The following is a 15,261-nucleotide window of genomic DNA, read 5'->3' on the forward strand; positions in this document are numbered from 1 at the left end:
CCTAAGTAAACTACTTCAGAGCACGCCAATTGCAATAATTTAAGGCTTAATTTTATGCCTGCCTCCCGGTCTTTAGAAAGTAGAGCCCGTAGAATGGTATTGTCCTGGAGCGTGGTAAATGCTGAGATTAAAAAATCAGTGGCAGTTGCTATACCATAGGGTAGTCGTAAATAGCAAATACGGCCATAAATAGAGTCAAATGTAGTCAGGAGAGAGCTATTGGTGGTGAGACGAATTTTCCAAAAAGCTGAGAGAACATCTAAGACCCTATAAATAGTGCAGCCACTAAGCCCACTGAAGATTTCTTGTGCTGTGGGGAGCTTGAGATGAGAGCGCAGTATGAATTCTTTTAGGTTGCGTGGATCAAGGCAAGTTCATATAGTACCAACAGGCTTAGGAACAATGACCACAGCATAAAACCAGACAGTGGGCTCAGTGACAGATTTGATAATTAAGTTCCAGTCTCAGGAGCTCACAATTAACAAAAGAAACGCTTCGAATAGGAACTACAACTGGTACAGCGTTTGGTTTTAGCTTAATATCATAAAGTCCCGGGCGACCGCCCACTGTTCCAAAGTCATCCTTGAATTATTCGATGAGGCTTTGTGGAGCGTCAATAGGTTTTTCATAAATTTTCATATCCACAGGTTGTGGAACAGTTTGCAGAACGAATTTTGTGATGAAACACAAATTTATCTCGAGATGTTATTCTCAATTTGTACAATAACCACCAGTGGACCAAAAACAACCCTCACGGAGCTGTTGTCAAATTCAGTTTCAAAATCTAGTGTGGCATTGTTCGAGACAATTTAGTGGGACCATACTTCCTTACGGAGAATCGTACCGATAATTTCTTCAACGAGCCTAACCAGAGCTATTGAAGGGCGTTCCGTTAGCGACTAGACAGCAAATGTGATTCTTGCACGATGGGGCACAATAATAATAATAATAATAATCAGCTAGGCTAATACCCAAACACATTTCAGTCGTGCCGTAAGAGACCATCTTGATGCAACCTTTCCTTTGAGGTGGGTAGAAAGAGGAGAAGCCATTCCATGGCCGGCGTGATCCTCTTCGATTTGAACCCATGCGATTTTTATCTTTGGGGACATCCCGAAGACTTAGTTTACAAAATCGAAGTCCGAGTTGTCGACGACTTACGGCAGCGCCTAATTGATGGATGTGAGACTATTCGTAATACACATGAAATCTTTAAAAACGTTCGTCAGTCATTTTTACGACGTTGTCGTTATTGTATTACAGCCCAAGGTGGGCATTTCGAACAGTTGTTGTAAATATTTTTTTGTATTGATTAACAAAGATAACAATTTCATAACGTGTCCTTGGTTTTCGGGTATCACTCACTACTAGGGTTTAGCTGATTTTATCATTTACTTGAAATATTTAATAATTAGGCAATATTTCCAGCTTAAATTTACTTCTTAGCGTTCTTTTGATATTCGACACTCTGTTTATCACTTTATCGCTAATAAACCACCGATAATTTTATGAAAACAATTGGGGCCCAGGAAGAAAAAAAGATTTCACATTTGCATTGATTTCGATGATTTTAGGCCGATTTTTGAGAGCTCGTAACTCTGAAACGGGGCTTTTTAGGACCACAGTTCATAAGACATTTTAAAATCGTAGGGACCCATAGAATACTATGTAAAAATTTCGGTACTCTTATCCGTAACACCTGGTATGTTTGGCGACGGTAGCTATTTTACGTAGTACCAACCTTTTTTCGGTTCATGACGTAATATTTACGAAAACAGATAAGCTATGACTTTTGTATAAATAAAACAAATATTTCAAAAGGAACTGAAATGAAAGATCTTGGAATATCATTGGATAAAAAAATGTGTTTCGGTTTATTACAATACTAAAAATTTCAAGACATTTAACTTTACCTAAATTTTATATAGTCTATTTTTCTCGTAAGATGCAAACCCGGATATTGCTTTTTATTTTGTTGAGATTTAATGTAAAAAATAATCTAAACCTAACAAATTTATGAAAAGTGACTGATAAGTATTTACGCTTTTCAACGTTAAACGGACACGCTGTGATTTTAGGTCGTGATGCGTTGTATGATTTCATAATTTTTTCTTCAAAAGTAAGTTTTATTTCTGTGACGTAGATGAATACTTATTTCATCTGAGATATGTTATGAACTTCCGATGACACCTTTACCTTTCGCAAATTAACTTTATATTCATAATCTAATTGTAACGGCTTGTTTTGAATGTTTTTAGTACCGTAATACATTAGAGGTATTGTACAATGTTTCTTCCCAGGATATTATTAATATTATTTTATTTTATTACTGTTAATTGTTAAACTGGCCGGTTTTGGCTCCTTAATAATTATAAGATCCACGTGGCCACTTTCGAAAATAATACATAATAAGACAGATTGTTTAAAATTTTAACTTACCGCATAATCTGGTAACTTTACATACAATAAGAACGAGACATACGGCATTTTTCCACTCAATAAAAAAAGTTAAAATACATTACAATGCGATACCAGTAAAATAATGCTTGAAAAGTAAAAGCTATTCGTATGTTATAATATAGGAATATTATCCAACAAAATATTCAAGGTTTGTATAATATAAGTTTAATCATAAGTAATATAATGACAAATAAGTATGACACTATTGTTTTAGTGCTAATTTTCTGACCGAACCTTTTTTTCGACATGACCTTCTCGCCAAGCTCCGACTTGGACTTGCACTCGATTTGAGTAGCGTGATATCGTTCTTGGTAGTAAGATATTTCGCCTGAGGTATATTTAGAATTTTAGATACAATAGGGCTCCTGGCTGAGAACTAAACCTAGATTGCGCAATAGCTCTGAAAATCAGTTCGGTGATAATTTTTCCTAATTGACATACTTATTGTTATTATGTTACTTATGGTTTACTTAAACAACTGGGTTACAAATTATAATATTTTAATGAAAACACAAAGAAAATTATTCAAGGGAACTGAATGAGAGAACGCTATGACCGTGAATAGTGTATATGACTTCGAAAAACGCTCGACGATTTCTGGGGGAAACCCGCTCTTGTACATAGCTCTGGAAATTTCATCGCCAGGATTTTTGGAACGCGGGACGAGGACACTATAAGTCCGTGGCCCAAATGATAAATACCAAAGGTGACTTTCTCCCTACAAAATCTAAGCTGGAAATTGGCTCCAAAATCCCAACAGCGGTTGGTCATATAAACGCTCTGAACGTTGGTCAAAGTCGCGTTTTTCGCAGGATTTTCTCACTTACCGGAATTTGCCAGATTTCTGGCCACTCATGCCTTCTTTTTAAAATATTAAATATTTTAAGAAAACGTCCCTTCTTTGCCTAAGATAAAATGATGCTCGCTACTTCATAGCTTAGCTTTACAAAGTCTAAACGCGAGCTAGTGTCACGATCAACGTCTGAGTTTTTAGGGCACGTGACTAAAATACCTTAAGATGTTAAGAGCAACATTTTATAATTCTACATGTCGTTCTACCTTGGTTTAAAAAAATCGTAAATCTAGCATTAATGTAGCCCAATTTATGATGTTTTTAAACTAAGGAAACGGTGTATTTGTTTTTCACATCAGCTGAATGACTTTCGGTTAACTTCTATCTCGTAGTCTTACTTGATTTGGAAGTCTTGGGCTCTTATGAACTTAAACTAAGGGTGTTTTAACGCGCAGAAAATTGGTCGTAAATCAGAACAAACTGGCTACTGTCGAATATTACTTATCGAAGACGTAGATCACGGAAAAACGTAGTAGCTGATTGCATTTGTGTAAAAAGCTGCTAGTGCCAGCGCTTCGCCACTTGTAAAAATGACCAAAAACCACAAAACATCGAATACATTGAGAGGCTGCCATTTTACATCTTCCTCGAGGTTTGGTGGGTGTTCATGGAAGACCATGTTCTCAACTCGCTTGGATCTTCTCAACTGATCGGTTTCCGTAAATCGGGAAATCCTAACAAGATTTTAAATAATAAATAATTGTAGGATAAATGATAAGAAATTGTTAAATAAATAAAATAGTTCGTTATATAGTCCAATAGATAAAATCTGTTTAATCTAAATTTGGCAAACAAGTAGAAAGGAACAGACAACTATAAATCTTATACTTAGGAACTAGCCCCCAAAAATATCAGGCCTTTAAATCGAGAATAAGAAAAAACTTACAGTAATTGTCGTCCGTGAATTACTACAGTGGGATCCGAGAGGAAAATTAATATAATCCGTGGTAAACCATAATGTTTAGTCTGTCGGTAACGGTCAGTTTTTAAGAAAATTTCAAAAATTTCACTTTTACCGCTTTATACCTTTCAACGCCCGTATAATATTTGGCCCTGCTGACAGTTATTTTTGTAGAGTAGGTAGCTTAAAGGTGTAGCGGCGATCAAAGGTCGTTTAAGAAAATTGGTCGAGGCTCCTCACAAACTTCACCCCCATGGCCCATCCACGCACCATAATGTTTCCAGGGTTTCCGTGAAAACATCCTCATAAATCCTATTTTAAATTACCTTTCCAAATTTCTTGGTGTTTGTAGTTAATCAAAAGATCTTAGTGTAGACTTAGAAGATGGCATTTTTATTTTATTAATTATATATTTAATAACGAAAATTAACCTATTATTCGTTAAAATTAATTATGCGAGTAGGTGTTACATAAATGTTTTAAAGTGGTTTAAAGGTATATAGCACATTTTATATTTAAGACGCAATTCGAAAATGCAGGCGATGTTATTCGGGTTTAGAGCCTTAAGAGCATCTTGACTATTCAAATAGATGGGGCCGAAGACCAACCGACCGAAAGGGTCCTACGGATCGAAATCACTTCAGTCGAAAGTTAAAATACCCTTTTTAAACGTGTATAGGTGAAAAGAAATATACCGCTAAAAAATTATTTATTTTTAAGAGTAAAAGGTTATTGGTGTCAACGGATCGAATAAGACGGCGTGATTTAATTGTTTATTTTTTAATTTAAAAAAGGGGCTTTGGGTGGGTTCAAAATGTTTTCTAATTTAGAAAAATATCCGTGTATTTTTGGAGAAAAGTCATTATTTTTCGAGAGAATAGTGCGTTTTTCGACGATTTCATTACGCTAGGTACTATGTCATATATTTGGCGATGATAGAGGAGGTGCCTGGGCGTAGCGAACGTACGGCGCCAGTACCTAATTTAGATAAAAACGTTTTCCGGGTATTTTTATTGAAAATACATTATTTTTCAAGATGAAGAATGTTTACCAACGCATTTTTTTAAATCTACCGCACATTTTTGACGTTTTTCAACATAATTTTCAACAATTTGAATGCATTTTCGAGGTCTCCCAACATCCTAGCTGGGCCAGGGCGAAAAATAGGGGCTTACGTTCAAATAAGTCCATTTAGAAAATTATATATATAATAATAATATAATTATATATATATATATATATATATATATATATATATATATATATATATATATATATAAATCGGATTATAAAACCGTTAATAGGACATAATAATAGAACAATATAAAAATCAAAAGATTTATATAATAATGTGAAAAATGTGGAATGAACAGAAAACGATGAGTTAGAAAGTTTAGACATAATAAATAGGTAATCTTGTATACCGGTAAATGGAGCGTTAACAGTGTTGGAGGAAAAAATGAAAGAAAACCAAAACTTTCAGAACGCACAAAATTTAAGCAATACGTATTTTCTGTTGAATGATAAATTTTCAAGACAAAAGAAAGGATTAGAAATGACAAATCTATATTTAGAGAAGACTAAATATAGTTTTTTAGAAAATGATTGAATTTGGCCGTGTTTAAAATTGTAGAACAGATCATAGAGAAATAATAGATGAGTAGTTAAGTAAACCTTTTTGGCGTAACTGCTGTTATGCCAGAAGAGGTTAGCGACAGAGTGGGGGCTGACAAAAAAGGGGCCGAACCCGGGTCTTTTTACGAAAAGTTTCCTTGCTGGTGCCCTCTATGAATAAAAATAACGAAAGGAGTTATTTCAAATGTTTCACAGGTGGAAAGGGTAACAATTTCAAGTATTAGTAATTACTAGCGTTTGTTAGTTAGTTACTAACAATAATTAATTATTAATACTTATTTATTGAGTTATTTTAATAAGTAATAATTTTTAATGGGGAAAAATACTGTTTGTACTATTCCAAAACCAACATTAAACATTGAAAAATGCTTAAAATGGCTTGATGCTCTTAACCGTAGGGATATTCAATCAGTAAATGTTAAATCACATCACTGTGTGCCATGTTAATTTCATCGGTGGTAAAGGTCCGACCAAAGAATTCCCAGATCCTGTGAAATAATATAAGGTATTGTTTTACATAATTTTCCTTTATTGAATGAAATTTTATTTATTGTCCTTCAAATAGACATTTCGAGATTTAGATCATAGCTCATAACTGCTGTAGCTGAGAAAGCATTAGAAGACCCTCCAGAAAAAAATCCCAGGTCCATTCACAGAAAATGAGGTATTATTTCACATGATTGGCCTTCAATATTAAATTTTAATTAGTTGTATTTTTAATAGACTCTACAAGCTTCAGATCATTGTCATTCCAAACCTACTGTATCTGATAATTCAATAGAGGAATGTGAAAAGCTTCCGGATATTGAAATTCAATCTACTGAAGATTTACCGGAACCAAGCCCAAAACATATTCAAGCTCTAGAAAAGCAGCTTGACCAAAGTTTCACACCGGAAAAGGATTACCGTAAAGATATAAATGAATTATGACCAATTAATTCTGATACGTATGATAGAAATATATCTATTATCAAATTAACTGATGAGGCTGTTAGAAAAATTGCGAAAGATTTTTTATATCATCAAGCTAATAACTTAGATAATTTTAATTGGTGGATGGTGATATTGCAAGATTTGTCAGAAAATTCTACTCGAGGTATTAATGTATTAGTTAAAGTAGAATTATCCTTAACTTAACTTAATGTTTTTTTGCAATGACATTATCAAACAAAATCATGCGTTTTTCGCAACATCTAAAATAGATAATCGCCTAATTTTGTGTTTTGAAGATTTGCTAGCAGTATTTAACAAACTTAATAATTGGAAAAGTTGTCAAGGAATTCAAGGTGAATTGCGTGACCATTTTAAGGGTCAATATAATAATACAAATTTGTAAGCTGAGTAACTCTCTCCGATCTAAAAAATGTGATCAAATCATAACGGTTCCAAAAGCTATAGCTTGCACCTCTTTCCGAATAACTAAAAAGGTTTTACAGAACCTAAAAAGAAGAGAAAAGGTTGATTACATGGTTAAAATAAACATGAATTTGCGCTACATGTCTCAACACGAAAGTAGGGAGTTTGAAGACATATTTCTAAAAAATCCATTTGAAAGCAAACCTTTTTTTCAAAAGTTGTTGCTGCGAGAGCAATTAAATTAATTATGTTTAAAAAATATCGCCCAAAGCAATATCATCCTGCCATAATTCAATGGTGTCTTTCAATCAAAGCCAAGTCTCCTTCCCCTTATGAAAGCATGAGACAAGCTTTCACCCTTTCGTTGAAATGAGAAATAAAATTAACATCGAACAATTAGAAGAACACCCGTAATATTTATCCTTGATAATTGATGAATTCAGGTCAAACAAGATCCTGTATTTAACAGTAACTCTGGTGAATTAATTGGAGCTATTAACTTAAACAACTATCGGAATAAAGTCGCAGAAGCAGAAACGATAATAAAAGGCGTGAAAGAAGAAACTAGTTCAAATATACCATAGCCTCTCATGTATTACAAATGATGGTTAGAGGATTAACAACTAACTTCAAATATGCGCATTCATATTTCCCCTGTGGTATTTGACTACCGATGATTTGTATTCGTTAGTTTGGGAAGCAAATATAAATCTCCAAGCTGCTGGTTTCAAAATTCTGTCATAAGTTTGCGATAATGCATCTTGCAACCAAAAGTTAATCAAGATTTGTACAGACGTGGATCAGAAGATAAATAATTGTAAAGTTGGCTACAACAAAAAAGAACCACTTTTTTGTTTCGAATGTCTGCCATAATATGAAAACTGAAAAAAATGGGTTTGCAAACTGAAAAAGTATAAAGACGGTATAGTGTTTTTAACTCTAGAAAACTTTTAATTTTAACGCTTTATTAAATTTGGGTAGCTTTGAAAACCGAAACGTATTTTTTCCTTTTTTGTGTTTTTACTTTCAGCTCTTTTCCTATACCACTACGGTTTAAATTGTCGGTAAGTCTTAATTAATTTTTTCGCCTTGAAGGCCTATCAGCCGAAGTACCGCACATTTTTCCCTATTAAAGATTAGTTTTTCCCCCCTCTTCTTTGGTCTCTTTACTTGTTCGCGTTTTTACTGTAAACTCTCTTGACCATTGGTGGTTTAAATAGTCTCTTTTTAAGGAATGGAAAATATTCTGGAACTGACTGGTCCACCCCTTCATTTGACAGTTGATTTGCATTGGCACCCCACAGCTTATCCCAAGTTTGGGTAATAAATATATCTTTAATTAGTATGTCAATTACTGTTTTCTTCCTATTAGAATTGTCTAGGAACTGAAGGGGTCCCTTTTCAATTTTTTTTATGGGTTCACTGGCTTTAACCAAAGGAGCTATTATATCTCAAATTTTTTTAAACGTTTCAAACGCAAATTTATTCAAATATAAAAGACCACATCTATCTTGCATTATACTTTACTAGTGGTATTCTTCTGTTGCCTCGCTCTTTCTTATCAAACAGATTTTCCAGAATAAAGGGCACTCGTAAAGTCCAACTATTTGACTCATAGTATAGCCAGAAATTTTATTATTATTATTAATTTATTAAGATTTGCCAATTACATTACAATACTACATCATATCCCGGTGCCACATAAGCAATATTGCTTGGGCGTGGCTGGGATGACTTAAATTATTTTATATTCAGCAATAACAACGTATTTAACATAAATCTATTTGTCATCAGAAGAATATAAACATCATCTTTGGAGTGAGCCTAGTTTACAAAAGTACACAGTCATTTTAATTTGAAAGTGACAACAAAAACATGACAAAAACTCGAAGAATTAGAAAATATTAGATCCGATTTTTGACAACCATACACTTAAAAATCTAGTTTTTTATACAATTGATCAATACCTAACGTAATTATCCATTTAATGACATTATTTTTAAATATGTTTAAAGATCGAGTGGATTTTAAATCATTATACAACATATTATATGATTTTGGTCCAAGATAGGTTATATACTTTTTACATATATCCTTATTACATTTATAGATAACAAGGTTCCCAGTTCTGCATATCGAGTGTTAAATCTGTTTTCATATAGCATAGTATCTTTTGACTTATACATATATAAAAGCATATCTTTAGCAAATATTTGCCGTAAAAACCTTAAGAGAATTACACAAATTGATACGACTCTCTAAGAAATGAGCTCTTAAACAAATGAGAATAAATTTTCTTTGAATTATTTCAATCGGTTCCATATTAGATGTGTAAGTACCTCCCCAACCTAATTTACCAGGGCTTAAGACCGATTGAACTAATGCAAAATAAACAATCCTAAACCAGTGCGTTGATAGGAAGTTTCGAAGGCTATAGAATTTATACAAACAGACACGAAGTCTTTTAATTATATAATTTATATGAGGTCTCCATTTAAGAGTATTATCAATTATTACACCTAGATACTTTATTTCATTTACTCTCTGTAGTTCTAAACACTTAACAGAGCATATAGCACAGTTAGAATTAGAGTGGATAAGAATTTTAAAATTAACATTTTTCAAGTCCCTAATAGAAAAGCATACATACTTAGTTTTAGATATATTCAGGGTTAGCAAATTGACATTAAGCAGTTGATGTATTTTATTTATATCAGATTGCACTTTCTCAAACGCATCTTCCCAAGAATTACCATCACATAGTATAACTGTATCGTCCGCGAAAGACACTAGTTTTCCGTTGATAGCTACATGACACAGATCATTCATGTACACTAAGAATAACAACGGACCCAGCACCGTACCTTGTGGAATACCATAAGACAACGTTCTCGGATCACTATAAGTTTGTAATACCTAAACTACTATCTCTCTTAAACCATTGAAGAGCCAGCCCTCTCACACCAGCCCTACCCAGTTTTTTTTCTTTCTAAAATCGCATGTGAAACCGTATCAAATGCCTTCCTCAAATCAAGGAACACGCCGATCGCTTTTTATTTTTATCTACACAGCTATATAGTTCTTTCGTAACATGTAAAATTGGGTCGTTGGTACTCAAATTCTTTCTAAATCCAAATTTATTACGCGAGAAAAACTCGGTATTCTCTAAAAAAGATTCTAGTTGGCTTTTTATTATTTTTACAAACAACTTCGCAATGTTACTCAAGAGGGATATAGGCCTATAGTTTTCCGTACTGTCTTTATTCCCAGATTTAAAAACTGGCACTATAACCGATTTCTTTAAAATATCAGGAAATATACCAGATAATAGAATGAGCAATGGGTATTGAAATGTATTTTATCAAAATTTTTATGTTTTAACCCCAATATTGAAAGGATAAACGTTTTTTTGTTTCCATTATGTTTTTCAAAAATATAATACATATTTCAAAGCGTTTCCAATAACAGTTTTGAAATACGAAATTCGATTTTAGAAATCAACGCTAACGCCCTCTATCTGTTGTACCGTTAGACTTCCTTTCAATTATTAACTTTGGTCTTGTATTCCGGTCGTCCGAATTCTAACCATATACCACCGGGTCGACCAACTGGCAACCACATAGAATATCCTGGAGCAGCCTCCAGTCCAGCAGCGAATGGTTCCAAACGAAAATTAATATTTATAATTAGTATAACCATTAGTAACATAATAAACATAAGCATGTCACTTCCTATTCACCCAATGCAATGTTTTTAATTATAGTCTGTTTCGCCAATGACAATGTAAGCCATTTCTTACAACTCTCCGCGAACTGTTAGTAGTATTTGGACTCTTGGAGGATGCCCGGAAAATCGCCGACGCTCCGCCGGCAGCCTTTTCAACGGACCAGCCCAGCCTATTGAAAATTGAAATGCTTTCAAAAGTGTAAATAATGCTTACTTTTGGAAAATAATGATTAATATTTTAATCGGAAGATGTAAAAATAACTATTATAAACTAACTATTACTAACTCCATTACAGGAGTTAATTTTTTTCGAATTTCAAACCTAAACGCGTGTACGCTCGTATTTCTCACCATCAAACTAAACAACTATTTTGCCAACGGAAACAGTATGAAGGGACGAGTTTCCGTTTCGTAAACTTCCTATTTTGCCATCACTTACGACTTTTATGACATTTTTATGCAGTTAAGATGTTTACGAATAAAAATGAAATGGATGAACTTTGCTATCTCTGCAAAAACGAGGATTGCCCTATTAACAGAGGCACAAGGAAAAAGAATACTTGGATTCAATGGTGTGCTGCTGATTGCCTTAAATGGTTCCATGCTCAATGTATTCCCATTGACCTTTCGAATGTAAGTGGAGTCAAAGATAAAGAAAAATCTACATTTACAAGTAACCATTGAGGAGCTTCCTCGCACGGTCCAAACTTTGGAGGCTACGCTTGGTGAGAAGAATGATGTAAGAGCTGCACAGTCTGACAGTGATAGTGAAGACTTCCGTAACAGAACGGTTATAGCATTCCATTGTGAAATAGAGGGTCTCGAGTCGGCTGAGACAGCAGAGACCTGACTACGCGGGAACCTAGACATTGTGGGATGAGTATAAATTGTCAATATTAGACTGCAGCCGTTTTGGCCGTGCAGAAGACCCCCTAAAGAAACCAGTCAGAATTGTTCTTGATAGCTCGGATAGTCGCTCTTTGGTACTAAGTAAAAGCAAACTACTGAAAATAAATAAGGATGTATCTATACAGAAAATCTGGCTTTGTTCTGACCGAACTGTTGCCGAACGCATGATGCACTGGTTCACTAACTTAGACCTCGTCACCCTCCAAAATATTGAAAGGAAAAGCGATCATGGACATAGACTAGCTAGCAGATGATGATCAGAGCAGGGTAGCCGGTCTTAATGGGTGATTTTAATGGCCATATTTCTGAACTGGGGGAGGAAAATGAAAATGGAAAACGCTTAAAACGGTTCACAGACACATTTAATCTTACAATTGGTAACTTGGCTCCGGTGTGCGAGGGCAGACATACTAGAAAGGGTAATAAATCCCTGACCACGGTTGACTATGTACTTTATAGTGACGGTCTTATTGATGCGGTGACCAAGATTCAGATTGACGAGCTCGGATCCAACAGCGTTGCCAGTGACCATTGTAGCATTTTTACCACAATGTTGTTGTCCCCCTCAGCGAGAACTCAATCTTCAGAAACTACCCTAGAGAAGATAAACCCGAAGGTCTGTTGGGACTTTAGCGATGAAGAAGGCTTGAGTAAATTCTTGGAAGCTATGGAACACAACAATTGTCTCCTATACTGACTTTGTTACACGGTTACTAAACTTGCCTGCAAGAGAACTTCAAAACTAAACGTATAGGAGTAAAGTTAAAAGGTGGTATCATACCAAAACCATGGTGGAATCCAGAAGTAGCGCAGAGCATTAAACAGAGAAAATTAGCTAATAAGGAACACAGAAGAACGGTTAAGCACAATCTATAGGCAGCTGCAACCCGTGAAAAATGAGACACATACCAGAAAGCACTTTAAGCCTCCAAGCTGTTAATTGAAGAGAAAATAGCCTCCCATAAAAAGAAATTGGAAAAGGACATTGAAACCGCTGGTAAAGATAATTGAAGAAAATTTTGGAAATTCATAAAAAATTGAGAGGCCAACATAAAGGAGAGACTCGCCCATTCCATGGCTTGAAAGCTCGAGATGGCTCAACTCTTCTACGTAAAAAGGAAATTGCAGATCGGGTAGTAGAATACTTCAGAGACATGGAAAATACAATCCTGTCTAATCCTATCAACCAAAGCTTAGAACATGACACTGAAACAATTGAAATTACTAGTCTCAAAGGAAGCAAGGAGTCAGACTATTTCATAGCACAAGAACTGTACAGTGGTATTAGTAGATTAAAAACTGGGAAAGCAGCCGGTAGTGATCACATCTATGCAGAATGGCTTCGCGCTCCGGGCCCAAAAGCTAAAGAACGACTCAGGTTATTATTGAATAATGTTATTGACTCTGGAGAAGGCCGGAAGCCTGGATGGAGGCTAGAGTCGCGATGGTTTTCAAAGGGAACGACAAGGATGTAGATGACGTTGAAGCTTATCGCCCTATCGCAGTCACTTCTGTAATATATAAGCTGTACACAATAATGTTGAAAGAACGCCTCTCAAAGTTCCTGGAAGACAATATGATACTCAGTGATGTACAGAAGGGTTTCCGTCCAAACCGTAGAATAACCCAGATCATTGAACTGTCCTTGGCCCAACATAGAGAACTGCAAATTGCATTCCTCGACATCAAAAAAGCATACGATAGCGTTAACAGGAAGCTCCTCTGGGATTGCATGAGACTCAAAGGAATCCCACCGGAACTTATAAGGGCCATATCAGCTCTATATAAAACTTGTCAGTACAAATTCTTCATCGACCAAGTCACCACCCCTGCAGTTGCCAGCTTAGTCGGACTTAGAGAAGAATGGCCACTTTCCCCTGTGTTATTTGTCATTTTCCTAGAAGACCTGGCTAAAAACCTTCTGACCACAAACACAGGAGCGCTTATTGGCAATGTAGACCACAGCATATTGGTCACATGCCTGCTATATGCAGATGATATTGCTATTTTTGCTAACAATAGCAAGGACTACTGGACATTTGTACAAAATTTGCTGGAGAAACGGGGCTATCCTTCAGTACATCTAAATCCGTTCTAATGGTCATGAATAATGGAAAACCAAACACACCCTTGGATTTACAAGGCTCAACCCTAGAATATGTAAATAGTTTCAAGTATTTGGGTGTCACTTTTTCTTCAGGCGAGCACTATATGTCATTAATGGAGGATATACTAATCAAACGGTACAATAAGCTACGCTGGACAGTCACGAACCTTGCGGAAAGGTCGTACAACAAATACTCAGTGGGCGGATGTTATGGAAAATCGTCGCAGTACCTGCTGTAATGTACGGAAATGAGGTGTTATGGATGTAGTGGAAAGATTACAATTTGAGGTTGGAAAAACAGCTCTAAATGCGGGACCATTCGCGGCAAAAGCCTCGGTCCAAGGTGAAATGGGATGGTCCACAATGACAAACCGCGAAGCCCGAAGCAAACTATGTTACCTGGTCATCTAAAGTTCTTACCAGACTCCAGCCTGACAAAACAGATCATTAACTACATACGTCAGCATGGTGTCAACACGAGCTGGACCAGACGAATAGCTCGACTGGGCCGTGAAATCGGTATCGGTACATCTAGGGGCCAGACCACGACATATAAGGAATGGAAACAAGTTGTGACAACTGAAGCGAATGATAAGGCTATCTCTAATTGGCATGCTGCCGTTAAGTCAAAACAAAGTCTCAGTTGTACGCTAGTAAAACAGAAGAGTTCTATAAAGGGACTTGGTACAGTGGTTTGCTATTCCAGGCTAGAACAGGGGCCCTGCTTACCAGTTATAGACAGTCCCAACTGTTTGCTTTTTCCCCACACTGTCGCCTCTGTGGGGCAACACAGGAAGACATCCGCCACATATTATTAGAATTCCCCGCGACTTCAACTGAAGATAGCTCTGAGTGGAGGGTAGCGCACACAGACACTAATATAAAACATATATTGGGACTTGACCTGGAACCAAATCAGACCTGGCACCCGCAGATGGTAGCCTCTATCCTCGGCCGTTGGCAAGTAAAAAAGAGGAAGGTAAATATTTAAACCCTGAGGGATACAACCCGAAATTACCTCCTGTTCATAATATGTTTTTTTGTTTTGTTTATTATATTTGTTTGTTTTAATGTATCTAAACGAAAATCCAAAATTGTTAAGAAAATGTTAGAAAACTTTAAATAATTTTAAAATAACTTTTGCAATGTTAAAGTAGGCTATGTTCGCTGAGCTCACTTATGTAGAGCCGCCCTGTTTCAAAAGGGTGTCTTAATGACAGCTTCAATAAAAACCTTTAAACCTTTAAACCTTTAGACTATCATTAAGCGAATTCGTCCTGTGCCATACTTATAGATAATAAACAGGAACTTTTG

General features: G+C 35.6%; 1 protein-coding gene across 1 annotated transcript; it reads left to right on the plus strand.

The window, feature by feature from the left end:
• The first annotated feature begins 13,377 nt into the window (after positions 1–13,377).
• On the plus strand, positions 13,378–13,938 carry LOC149940544 (uncharacterized). Its single transcript, XM_090179300.1, has one exon. The coding sequence runs from the start codon at positions 13,378–13,380 to the stop codon at positions 13,936–13,938; it is 561 nt and encodes a 186-aa protein (XP_090035426.1).
• Positions 13,939–15,261: the final 1,323 nt, after the last annotated feature.

The sequence above is a fragment of the Leiobunum rupestre genome, chromosome 6 (genome assembly GCF_980474605.1).
Source record: "Leiobunum rupestre chromosome 6, qqLeiRupe1.1.hap1, whole genome shotgun sequence".
Classification (NCBI taxonomy): Eukaryota; Metazoa; Arthropoda; class Arachnida; order Opiliones; family Sclerosomatidae; genus Leiobunum; species Leiobunum rupestre.